The sequence below is a fragment of the Podarcis tiliguerta genome (assembly GCF_965153285.1).
Source record: "Podarcis tiliguerta genome assembly, chromosome: 14".
Lineage (NCBI taxonomy): Eukaryota > Metazoa > Chordata > Lepidosauria > Squamata > Lacertidae > Podarcis > Podarcis tiliguerta.
This window is the reverse complement of record NC_139547.1, coordinates 37,405,888-37,418,882: the sequence shown is the minus strand read 5'-3', so window position 1 is coordinate 37,418,882 and position 12,995 is coordinate 37,405,888. Positions and strand designations below refer to the sequence as shown.

The window sequence follows — 12,995 nt, the reverse complement described above, 5'->3', positions numbered from 1 at the left end:
AGAAAAGTTAAGATAGGAAGCACCAATAGCCATGTGGCTGTATTGAAGAGTCAAGTCATATCCAGAGTTTATTTTTCTGTTAAAATTCAATTTGATTTCTGTGTGGCCACAGATTCACATTCTCACACACACACACACACACACACACACACAGAGCGACAACTGCCATCAGTGACATCAGTTGTGGAAGGGAGACATAAACTATACGTTAAGGGAAGAAAGTCACATTGCACAAACGCTACAATTGCCTCCAGGGAAATAAACATCACCACATTGTCAGGAGCAGTAGGCACATTCACATGTATCGTTACAACCAGGTACAATGCTCATCTCAAAACACACCAAAGGGACACACAGCAACCTGGAGGGAGAGAGGGAGGAGACAGCAGCTGAGATCTGGCCGCTGGTCCACCTTCTAGATATGTATCTGCAACACCAGAGTTCCTCTGCCCCAACTGTGTGTAGATGAGGGCAAAGGCCTTGCTTGCTTGTGATATTAACACATTACGATGGCGAGGCAAAAATATACATATTCAGATTTTGGAGGAAAACTAGAACACTTAACATCAATTCTGGGATTAACAACTGATTTAATGAATGAAGCAGTTTTTATGGTTTGCTAAAACTGAAAGTATTTCTAGTATGAGGTGTTTTTAACTCTTTAATGGTAATATTGACTTTCTCTTCTGTTCCGTCTTCATATGCAAGAAAAGCGAAATGTAATCTCAATGAGAAATAAGGAGTTTTGGTTGTCAACAAGTACATGGTTCTCAGTGAATTACTGAAACATTCCCAAGAAAATTCTAGCACTGCAGCAGTCTACTGTAGGTGGGTAGAAGTTTGCCTGCACCCCAAAGAATTAGGTTGGAAGCTATTTCTAGTTACATTCATGTCACTTCTTGCTACCGCCAAGACTTCTCTCCCTTCCTCAACCCAGCAAGTGTTGCTGTCCCACCTATTATTACAAGGAAGGGACTTATCTCCCAGGAAACCACTTTTAGAATGGCTCCTTTTCAGTCATCATAAAGATCTCAAAAATTGAAGACACAAACCTGATAAAACTTAATGAAATCACGAATAAGGTATCGACTTCAAGACATATCATCCAAAACTGCTTATGCTAAAAAACCCCCCACTTAAAACAGATTGGGAAACATAACAGGGAGATGTAAGTATTTTTTTTTTTTTTGCCAAAACTGCTGCAGCAAACTCTGAGCTGCACCCTTCTCAAGACTGCAAGTAACATCCCAGCCCCCACTTTCACAGTTCTGCTTCACAAAAGCTTAGATGACTGTTAACACCTATTTATTTTCCACCATGTCAACATCCACTGAGAAATGTGTGCCACCTTCTGGATAGATATGGAAACATGCTCAAATTGGTTTGCTGAGACTTCCACATCCTAAACAATTCACCTTAGCTGGATGTTTTGGTGTTGTTCAGAAGTGCTGCATTCTACTCCAACAGAGAAGTGACGGGGAGTGGACTGGGCTGGCCTGTGGAAAGATGGCCAGAAGTGCCACCAGTTTTCATTCAGAGGAGGGTAGTCCCATTGCAGATAAAGCTCCCCAGACAGCACAAGCAAACAGCTTCAGCTGTAGGACACCATGCAATGCCTTCGTTTTGTGTCTGTATTACTCCACTACCTAACAACGTCCATCAAATCAGGCAGGTAGAATTTTGTCCACATTACTAGAAATTGTAAGAGAAAGGGCCAAAACAAGCTTAAAATAAGCCAGGTTATATGATATGTTATTGAGCTATTATCTTAAGTGCCTCCTAGCTTCAAATACATGTAACCTCCCCCAAAGGCTAAAGCATGCTGAGTTTTGCATCGCCTCAACTGAGCAAGTTCTGTAACAAGCTGGCTTTCCCCCCATTTTTTGCCACAGGCTGTGTCATCTCTAAGACAGGGCATAATCAAATGAAAACACTCAATAACCAGTTCTGAAGGAAAATCTTCTAAGCTGGCCACTTTACTGCAGTTGTGCGGCTATCAGATATGGCAAAGCTCCCTTCTTCATTTGCTAAGCTAGGAGCGAGCAGATCTCACAGGGATTCAGAGACAAAAAAAGGGAAGCGGAAAACCAACAAGATGTGCTTAATGCTTCTGTGTTAGTCTAGGGGCAGACTTTGCTTACCACGTGGAAACCTGAACTGAAGAGATGTCACTACTAACCAAACAGCTGCATGCAAGAAAGCTTCCAGTGACCAGGTATCTGTCAGGTTAATGAGGATGCAGCACCCCCTAGAGTCCCTAGAAGAAACAGTCCTTTAATAGTCAAAACAACTATCGGCCATTTCCCTAACTTGTTGCAATAGCTTTAAAAGACTGTGCCAAAGTTTGAGGTCAATTAGCTAATACTGCTTCAAGCTCTTTCCAGCTTCTTTTCCACACAAATAGCAACAACTCAGGAAGAAGTAGTTCAGTGTGTTGTGTATCCCATAAGGGTTGTTAGCTGCCTGAATGTACCCCCTAAAAAAAAGTCATGGTATCACTGATATGCAGTATCAGGAATGTAAACAGAAAAGCAGGATGGCAGCATGTCAGACAGGATGCCTTCGACACAGCAGTGGCACTGAAGACCAAAGGGGGGAAAAGTACTCCCAAATTACTCAGTCAGCTTCACTTCACACACAGCGGAATGTCAAACGAAGGGCAACAGCCAGCTGTAAGGTGTGTAAATGAGTGTGTGTGCGCGCACACACACAAAATGGTGCTTTTAACAGATTTCTCTAATCTAATAGGTTATAGAAAATAATGGCTTGGATCAAACAATCCATTTGCAGTGTGTTCTGCACATGTGCAATGGGTCTCTCTCATCCTTCCCTTTCCCACTGCAGCCCCCTGGGGAAGCCTCTAGGTTGGCGTGGCACGCAGTAAGCAAGACTGCAGTTGGGAGGAGAGAAAAATCGGCAACACAATCAGTTTGGATTGCATGGGAGTCACTCTGTATCCAAGCTAACGTTAGCAGGGGTTAGAAGCTTCTGCAAAAGAAGAAAAATTACACTGCTGGATAAATCCAGTCACCAACAAGCACCTGCTGACATAAGAAATGTTATTTGGCCTCATGAAGGCTCTGACACGGATAAAAGTCAACTTGGATACTTCAGTGAGGCCACCTTCTTGCTACCAAAAATATCAGGATATGCATAAAGGTTTCCAGAGGTAAGAACAGGAGGTCAAGGATAAATCGCTTAGCCAAATACAAATTGCATTTGAAGAATACAATGGCTGAACAATGAGGCCCCTGAATCTAAGTGAGCCCTGCAAATTAGCTTTCTAAATTACAAAAAAGGAGCCTACTGATTTTGTGGATTCAGAAATAAGCTCGATTCTTGCAACTGGAGTTGTGGTCAGAATCATAATATGCTCCACGAGCTAGCTGTTTTTGAAAGTAGGCTCTATCTCCTCAGTTGCTCATAGTGTCCTTGAAACCCCAAACCTCTATGATAGCTATCTGGAAACTTTCAGAGCACAATGGTTGGTTGTTGAAAGTGTTGCAGTGGCCAGTTCTTCCATGGTTCAGGTCTGCGTCAATGTAGAGAGCTTGACCGTCGCCTCCGCCTGTGGGGGGAAAGACCACAGTTACACTGTCCCTGCATCAAGATGCAAAGCAGTGGCTCCAATCACATGTTCAGTTCCACTACTTCTGGAGGCACAGAATGACAGCTTTTCAGCTGCCCCAACATGTGAATATATATTATGAGAAGACATTATCACCCCATCAAACTGCTCTACAGTTAAGAGTTCATGGATCTCTCAGAATCCAAGGTGTATACCAGTCTTTGCCAACCTGACACCTTTCCGGATGTTTTGGGCATTCAATTATGGATATTTTAGCTTTCAGAAGAGCTTATGGTCAAGAGTCTGATGCAGAACAGATAAAATATTGCACACTGGATCTATTTGCCAAGACCTCTATTGGCTCCCAGTACATTTCCGAGCACAATTCGGTGTTGGTGCTGACCTTTAAAGCCCTAAACGGCCTCAGCCCAGTATACCTGAAGGAGTGTCTCCAACCCCATCATTCAGCCCGGACACTGAGGTCTAGCTTTGAAGGCCTTCTGGCGGTTCCCTCACTGTGAGAAGTAAGGTTACAGGGAACCAGGCAGAAGGCCTTCTCAGTAGTGGTGCCTGCCCTGTGGAACGCCCTCCCATCAGATGTCAAGGAAATAAACAACTATCTAACTTTTAGAAGACATCTGAAGGCAGCCCTGTTTAGGGAAGTTTTTAATGTTTGATGTTTTACCACATCATCATCATCATCATCATCATCACTCTGTTGGAATCCGCCCAGTGTGGCTGAGGAAACCCAGACAGATGGGTGGGGTGTATATAATAAATTATTATTTTTCATTATAGTCCCCCCCCCCCGCCAACTGTCAACATTGCAGGCCTAACTGCAGCTCGATATCAGATGAAAATCATTCTTCTACTCCATCTTTCATTTTAACCCAGATTCAAACATGATTTAGGAATAAAAGTCTTAAAAAGTGCAAACCCCTTTGTGCCCCTACACAGAACTACAAGGCGCTGTTGCCAAGAGGCAGCAACAGAAGAGCACAGGCTTACCTATAATGATGCATTCCATTCCACCAGCCATAAACATGGATGCAGCTTTGGAAGGCAGGTTGAAGTGCCGGGCAGAAAGGAAGGGGGAAAGGCGGTCTGAGGGGTCCGAGGGGAGGCTGGTTGCAGATGGAGGGTCAGAAACATGGGAGGAATTGTTCCCTTGTTCAGGTCCTGTCATGGCTAGCTCTGGGTGCCTGATTATTACCCATTCATAGCGTTCCACTTCAGGCACCAGCTAGAGAGATGAGAGGAGAGGAGAGAGGGAGTTATGAAGGAATTCTTCAGAGAAAATGCACTGCACTTGGCGTCTCTCCCCCCCCCCGCCCCCCCCGATGGCCAGAACTTGACTCACATCCCAAGAAAGATTTTCAGAATGAATTTGCACTATGAATGTTGTGGCAGGCACGAAAAAGGGAAGTTATTATATTGATAACCTGCTGTTCCTTTAGTAAAGCTCAGAGCAACTTTCAGTGGTCTCCTTGCTAGGCGTTAATCAAGTTTGATATTTGTAGAGCACGGGGGGACTTTCAGATTGCTCAGCAGCCAATATATAGAGCACTTCTGGCCTACCTTTCTAGGCAGGACTTCAATGCATGAGAGAAGTGTTAGGACATTATGGCAGTTATATTGCACAACCTCTCCCTGACATTGCATTAGGAATCTTGCAAAATCAGGATAGCTACTCAAATGCAAATGCAAAGGGTAACCCTCTTGATTGCCACTTTAATTGTAAAGACTCGTGTGTTAAGTGAATCTGAAAAAGGTACTTACAACTAGGGATGGGGGAATATATCACTTTTCGTTTCTTGTTTCCCCCCACTCTTAAGTTCTGTTCTCCCCATTTCCACATCACTTTTTTAAAAAGGCCTTTATCAGCATTTCAGTGTGAATTCCTCCTAATATACACATTTTTCTATGCAATATCCCATGATATAATGCATTCTTGTATATTATTTTCACTGTTATATATTTATATGCACACTAGCTTATACATTCTTGTATACATTACTTGGCTGAAGAACTGCATGGCAGAATTCAGAGAAGTGTCAATTTTGAAGGATGGCTGTGTTTTGGTTTGCTTCTTGAAAGTGCAAATTTGGTAGGTTCACCTTTAAATGCAGACTGACTCCAGTTGTCTTCCAACTTCAGAGTGACACATTTGTTTTGGTAGCTCATCAACAATCCATACTACCTTGGTCACTTGCCCCAAGCTTGAAATTCAAAATATCTACACTTCCTAGTTTGGCAACATTGCATCATACACCATGGTAGAGAAAGTGTGACACCCAACAATAATCAAGACACTTATTGCGGTAGAGTACCATAACATTCAGCCTAATGAAGACTTTTGATGAACTTGGGGAAAGGTTTGCTCCATATTCATATAGATGATGATGATTAAACGGCTGCTGCTGCTAATAGCAGCAAGGTTTAGTCTTATAAACTGATCAGTAGGTTGTCCCCCAAAGGCAAGGGGTGGTTGTGGTAAAAGGAAACATGATTACTCTGTGGTACCAGAGAGGAATGGCAAGCTAAGCTGATGGACCATGCTGAAATGGCAAAGCTGACTGGGAAACCTCAGGAACCAAGAGGACAAAAACTTTAAAAAAGAATGGGGGGGGGGAATTATAATTTATTTATTTATAATTTATTTATTTATGCAAGCAGATGAAAACATTAGCAGGATTTTAATCTCACTTGTAATGTAACAAATACTATGGATAATATAGATGGAAACAAAATATAGATTATGGAATAATATGCAGTTATAAATGTTGACAATAGGACCTATGGAGGGTATGGGGGGGAAGTGGTGAGATTCAGACTTATAGCTATATATGGATATGCATTTGGATTGTTATAAATTTATATTTGTAAAATCAAATAAAAATGATTTTTTTTTTAAAAAGGAGTGAACATTACTGCTTCTTACCCTGAACACAAAACATTCCCCTGTTCCAAAGAAGCTCAGCTTGTTTCCTCCTCGCTTGCGTTCATTCCAGTCGGTTGATAAAAAAGCCCCACAGACCTAGGAGAGTAATAGCCACCATTTTAGAGAAACAATGAAGAAGTTCGAACACTTGAAGCTGTAATACTGAAAGGTATCAAAGCTGGTAGATAAAGGGGCACTTCTTACAACATTTGCAGGTGCACACCTAACACACACCTTAGGTGTGAAATGCAAATCAAACATGTAAATTTGTCAACAGCAGCAACTCACAGTCGAATTTAGCAAACCAAGGTTTGCCTCTGAAGTGGCCCTGGTATGAGAGTAGCAAGTTATATCTTTAGTTAGTCTATGGCTGTCAACCAAGATCACATTTTATGACTGGTCATTATCAGTACCAACAGGGGCCTGGAGAGAGAAAAAGAGAGAATGTATATGGGTCTTTTTGAATAGCTCTGAGATGTGCAGGAGGCACATACTGCACTGTGATGAAGTCCCCCCTCTGTAGTGGTAGGAGAAGGGAGTCTGTGGCAGAACAAGTCAACCTGGAAAACAGGTTGAATTTCAAATTCAAATTTCCAAAGAAAGCAGCTAAATTGTGCTTTATTAAGCAAGCAACGCACAAATGGCACACCAGGGAGAGTTCTAAGGAGTTATTTCATTTTTTGTCTATGGCAACTACAATAATTGATGGACAGCAGTTTAGTGAATCATATGAAATTTATAAAGTGTCTTTTATAAAGCTGCTACTTGTCCTGCTAACTTACCTCTTGGGCCGTTGTCTTAATCAGAAGGAGAGTTGGTTCATGTCCCTCGCAATGCGAATAGAACCTGATAAAGATACATATAAAACGATGCTCCCTTAGTGAAACAAGCCACTGCTGGTCTTGGCAACTGTGCACACTCTCCACACACTTTTTGCATCCACACCACACTGCCAATCAAGTCCCAGTTCACTGTCTGCCTCTTTAATCAACAATAAAAACTGTTTGGGTGATGTGCTAAAAGACCAGACTCTCGTTCACAAAACCTTAAGCCATAATAAACGTCTTAGGTTTTTTAATGCCACAACGTTCTTTGTTGCTTTAGCATACAATTAGGCCTCTCAGCTAAGGAAGAGCGAGCAAAAATCCACAGTTCTATAGCACAGCATAGTCTATGGCTCAGTTTGTCCATAACGCTAAGCAAAATCACAGTACATCACAAATGTGAAGGTTCCCAGAGAGAAGGTTGTGGCTGCTTGATTTCTGGTCCTGCTGTTGCTGTATTCTATGAGCCAAGTCATGGTTTGGTTTGGCTTAGCACATCATCCAAATCGTGGTCCATCTCCTTAAACTGTAAACCAAGAATGAATCTTGGTTACAGATTGCAGTTTGTCTGAAGTGAGACAAACCATAAGCCCATGTTCAGATGACGTGCTAAGACAAACCATGGCACAACAGTAGGATGGCCAGGGAGGGGGAAAGCAGCTGCAATCGCCTTTCTGGGACCGCATGCTTTCACACTAAGCCATGATTTGACTTAGAAAAAAGATCTATATGAGTTGATAGCACAACAACATACATTCAATGTAAAGCCAGCCTACAAACTCTGCTTGTGTTGAGGCAAGGCAAGACAACTCTAACAACATTCATCATACATCAGAAGCAAAGCACCCTTGCCAAGAGAACTGGCCTATGATTGTCTAAATCATCTTGTGGCATACAGTACCAAAGATTCATTTTAAAATAGTGCTGACTACATTTTACCTGCTTAAGCTGCAGCCGTGTTCGGAGGTGGTGAACAGCAGCAGTGGCTGGCAAAGTGCAAAGCGCTCAGGAATCCATGACCAGATGTCTCTCATCTTCTTTACATCAACTATTTCAGACTTGAAGTTCTCAGCATGAACGGCCAAATGGACATTCTGTCTGTGGAATAACAGAAAAGTGGTGTTAAGACTGGAGTCATGGGCATTTGTTCAAAGTAACTACTGCCCAATTCGGGTCTCAACTTGTTGCCTATGGCAAGAAAGAGTCCCTTCCTGACACCCAGAAGGCAAAGAAGCATTGCAAATTAAAACATTTCTTTCCCTTTCCCTTTGTAGATGCATTGTAAATGACTAACAAAGAAACTAGCAGAAGGGCTAGTAACTCTATGAGCAGAAAGAGGGCAACACCACACCACAGGAAAAACAATAAAAGGGCAAAACAACTAAGGGGTTTCCAGTCGCCCACAGCTTGAAATTAGGAGGGTTTGATATCCATATTAATGCTGTGGTGTTTAGCTCTGTATAAGGGTGCAGATCTCAGCAGCCCTAAGTAGTTTTGTCAAAATAATGTTCTTAAATACAAATCAGCATTCTTACATGGATAACAGGAAGTTACCGTATTTTTTTGCTCTATAAGATGCACCAGACCACAAGACGCACCTAGTTTTTGGAGGAGGAAAACAAGAAAAAAAATATTCTGAATCTCAGAAGCCAGAACAGCAAGAGGGATCGCTGCGCAGCGAAAGCAGCGATCCCTCTTGTTGTTCTGGCTTCTGTGATAGCTGCGCAGCCTGCATTCGCTCCATAAGACGCACACACATTTCCCCTTACTTTTTAGAAGGGAAAAGGTGAGTCTTATAGAGCAAAAAATACGGTACTTTCTGTATTTGATTTTCATGTGAATAATCAATAGCTGTACATTTTTTTGTGTCCCCAAGGAAGAATACAGATTTTCAAATGGTGGGAATTCTGGGAAATTTTAAAACCTACTGTCAGGGGTTCAGGAACAGAGTCACAGGAGGGGGAGGAGTCCGAAGGAAATGTCAGCGAAGACAGCAGTCCGAGGTCTCTGAGTCTCTCCAGTGACTCGGAAGATTCACAGAAAGGGGCCCCCATAGTCAGGGCAAGGGGAGTGCCCAGGGGAGCACCTCGGGAAGAAGGGGCCAGAGGGGACTCAGAGAGTAGCAGCTGGAAATCCGGACCAGCGTCCCCCCCAGAGCGCAGTAGGGGGGAGGAGTCCCAGGCATCGGGATCAGGGGGCGCGCGGGCAACGGGAGAACGTGAGGCAGGAGGGACCACACCCTCGTCAGGGAGCGAGGAAACGGTCATCAGGAAAGTTAAACGCGCGCGCGCGCCAAGTTCAAATGTACAGGAGGGCGGCAAGGTGGGCAGCCCGGGTAGGGAGCCAGGTCCTAAAGCCCGCCGAAGAGAGGGGGAGGAGTCAGAGGGGTCAACGTCTGCCTCAGAAGAGTCCCGGAGGGAGGAGACCCCTGGGGGTAGTAGGACCCAGAGGAAGAGAGAGAGAAGGAAGAGGTGGAGTAAGATTAGAGTCTTAAACTGGTGCGCAGGGGGCGGAGACTCAGACGGAGCTTCGCCGGTCTAGAGTCCAGATGTAGGGCTGGGACGCTGAGGCTTTGAAATGGAATCTATTCTTCAATAAAGACTTTGATAATTTACTACCGGCTAGCGTTGGTCCTTGGTGAGCTGGGACCCGGAGCCAGCCCTGACACCTACTATACCATAAGTTGTTACCTTGCAACTAGGATCAGCTTTGCCCTTTCATGGTTTCCCCACTGATTTGGTAGACATATTTACAAGCTAACCCAATTTCCCAATCAAAGCTATAGCCATTGAAAATCACTTGGAAGGTTTTGATGTAAACACCCTTCCCCAGCCATGACTGCTGTTCAAAACCAGCAGGGGCCCCAGGTGATACCATTACAGAGAAAACTGTACAACCATAAATATATTCAGAGCTATGTGCCACTCATGGAAATTCTTTTCCAACTGTTGCACAAGTATGAAAAGAGACTTGAATGTGGCTATATCCATGGAGTTAAGGAATCCACAGAAGGCTCAGTTGCTCCAAAGCACTGGAAGCCAATACATAAAACAGGAGGATGACATACAAGCCAATGACAAGGAAATATAGCCAATTCTTTTTGACAGCCAAGCAAGAGTTAAATGCAGGTTTCACAGCTTATATCAGAGATATGCAAGAACTGTACCATGAAGCAAGCCAAACTTTGGAGTTATTATACAGTACATGCTAGGAAGAAGAGTTGAAATGCAGGCCACTTATAGCGCAAAGGCATTCTTCAAAAAAAGGGGGGGGAGCCACCTGTCCATTTTATTATGGACACATCTGCATACTGTAAACCTTGCAGAAAACTAGCGGCTAATAGAATTGTGGAGTTGGAAGGGACCCAAAGTCATTTAGTCCAATCCCCTCCAATGCAGGAATTTCAGCTAATGAATCCCTGGCAGATGACCATCTAACCTCATTTTAAAAATCTCCCATCACCTCCATCACCCTCCATGGTAGCCAGTTCCATTGTCAAACATCTTCTGCCACCAGAAAGTTTGTCCTAATGTTTAGTCGGAATCGCCTGCACATCTCTAATTAAGTGAGGGAAATGGGATTCTCATTCATGGGTAGTTTCAAAATTTAACTGAAGTACAGTGACAGTTTCAGAAATGGTGTGGCTCCGTTTCTGAAGCAACTCATGTTTTGTCCTTAAACCAGAAATTAATCAAAATGCACAGTTGACTGTATATGCTAAGGGCAGGATGTGTTCCCTTCAGCACAGATAAGCCACAGAGCCAGTTATATGTACTTCCGAAGCACTGCAGATAGGAGCCTGCATGATATCAGCAGAGGATTATCAGGTTGTTGATTAGTCTCCTTCCAAGCATGATCTACAACTTGTGAAGGCTGCTCTGTTCAGTGTGCATGCTACAATTTATCACTAATCTCTAAGCCTTAAAACCACCAAGGCTTAGGCAGCTCAAGCTAACATGAATCTCATGTCTTGTTACCAAAGCACATGGACTGTGTACCTACCTGTGGCAGAGTGATTAATAAACACGATGCTAACCAGTCCTTTTTTTTCCTAAAAAATTTTTTTTAGGGGTACTCTCATTTTGACTCAAAAAAATCACCATTTTATGGTTCAAATCGGGAAAAATAAATACACTAAATGGACCAAAGTACAAAGATTCACAAAATGTTTAGGGGTACGTGTACCCCCGAGTCCCCACAGAAAAAAGCACTGCTGCTAACAAGAAATTTGTTAAAAGTTCACTACTGGCTTCTCAGTTATGGGCTTGAATACCACATGGGCTTGTATACTTTTGAAAAGATCTTGGAAACAAGCTTAACTGAGGGTGGGGAAGAACATGCCATTCATCCAATTTGGGCTGCAGGCAATAGTTCCACACTTAGTCACACCTTCATGTGTTGCATTCATTTTCTGTATTTGTGCATGGAAGCTCTTTTTGGTTAATGCCTTAATGCATTGAGCCATGCCCCTGATTGTCACCAGGCTACCTTAGGTGCTTTCTTCCAAGTTTCCAGTACAATGTGCTTCTGTTGCTTCCAAGGTGAAAAAAATAAGGAAGGAAGGAACTGGTGTTATACAGGCAATGACTAATTGACAGGTGACAGCGCACACGTGCATTGCCACAACCCAGAAGGGGCTGAAATAAAGCGGGAGGGTAACTGGCTTATGTGCACTCCGCCAACATGCAAGGGGGTCAGGAACATAACTTGTGCAAAGCAGTCATTGCCTGTACTAAGGGGAACTCTGAGCAACAAAGAAGACACTGGTAGGGAATCAGCATGTGCAGCCATCTGACTAAGGTTCAGGGAAGAAAAAAAATTAGGGAGATTCAAGGGTCAAGGCTCACTGAGAGCAAGCCCGGGAGGAGATCTGGCTGTGAAGGAGGCTTGACATGTCCCAGAGCAATATGGGCCTAGGAACTTTTCCATCATTTATTTTGAAAGACTCTCTGGAAAAAGGAGAAGGCAAATGAAGGATAGTGTCATGAAATAATAAAAGCAGCAAACAGACAAAAGAAGTGCTTATATATATGTGTGTGTGTGTGTGCGCGCGCGAGCACACGCATGCACATATGTGAGAGACCGACTGACCAGCATATGTATGAACCAGCAGGGCAGAGGTGGTCAGAAGCAAGGAGAAGGAACATGTAAATGTATAGGCACTATATGGAGGGACTTTACACCTACCACATGTGCTTGTCTGAATGGCAGGGAGGATGACTCCCATATAGCAACCCGGCCTTAGTCCTCAAACCAGCTTCAGACATATAAGTGGCAACATACAACCCTGTCAGTAAGAGTAAGGTACTTTATGTCTATAACGCTATCTGAAGAATTGCAGCCAATATACCCTTAAGTGGAATTTATATACCAGATCATCTGAACACCTCCCTAGGCACAAAACTATCTTGGGCTGTACTACTAGGGCAGGCATCCCCAAACTTGGCCCTTCAGATGATTTGGGACTACAATTCCCATCATCCCTGACCACTGGTCCTGTTAGTTAGGGATTATGGGAGTTGTAGTCCCAAAAAACATCTGGAGGGGAGGGCCGAGTTTGGGGATGCCTGTACTACAGTTATTAACAATCTTTACCTATTCACACAAAGCAACTTCATGTTTAACATTCTGCCTATCACTATATGGCTCAGAAGTTCTTTTA

The 12,995-nt window shown here is 43.4% G+C and overlaps 1 protein-coding gene across 8 annotated transcripts in view; it reads right to left on the bottom strand.

The window, feature by feature from the left end:
• Positions 1-42: 42 nt before the first annotated feature.
• The window catches only part of TBC1D24 (TBC1 domain family member 24), a 30,568-nt gene continuing 17,615 nt past the window's right edge, over positions 43-12,995 (bottom strand). For all 8 annotated transcript variants that reach the window (XM_083412448.1, XM_083412449.1, XM_083412451.1 and 5 more), the window contains 5 exons: positions 8,273-8,431; positions 7,292-7,355; positions 6,510-6,605; positions 4,577-4,811; positions 43-3,568 (listed from right to left, as the gene is read on the bottom strand). In XM_083412448.1, the coding sequence (XP_083268574.1) occupies positions 3,414-3,568; positions 4,577-4,811; positions 6,510-6,605; positions 7,292-7,355; positions 8,273-8,431 (709 nt within the window). In that variant the 3' untranslated portion in view covers positions 43-3,413. The remainder of the gene's footprint in view (positions 3,569-4,576; positions 4,812-6,509; positions 6,606-7,291; positions 7,356-8,272; positions 8,432-12,995) is intronic.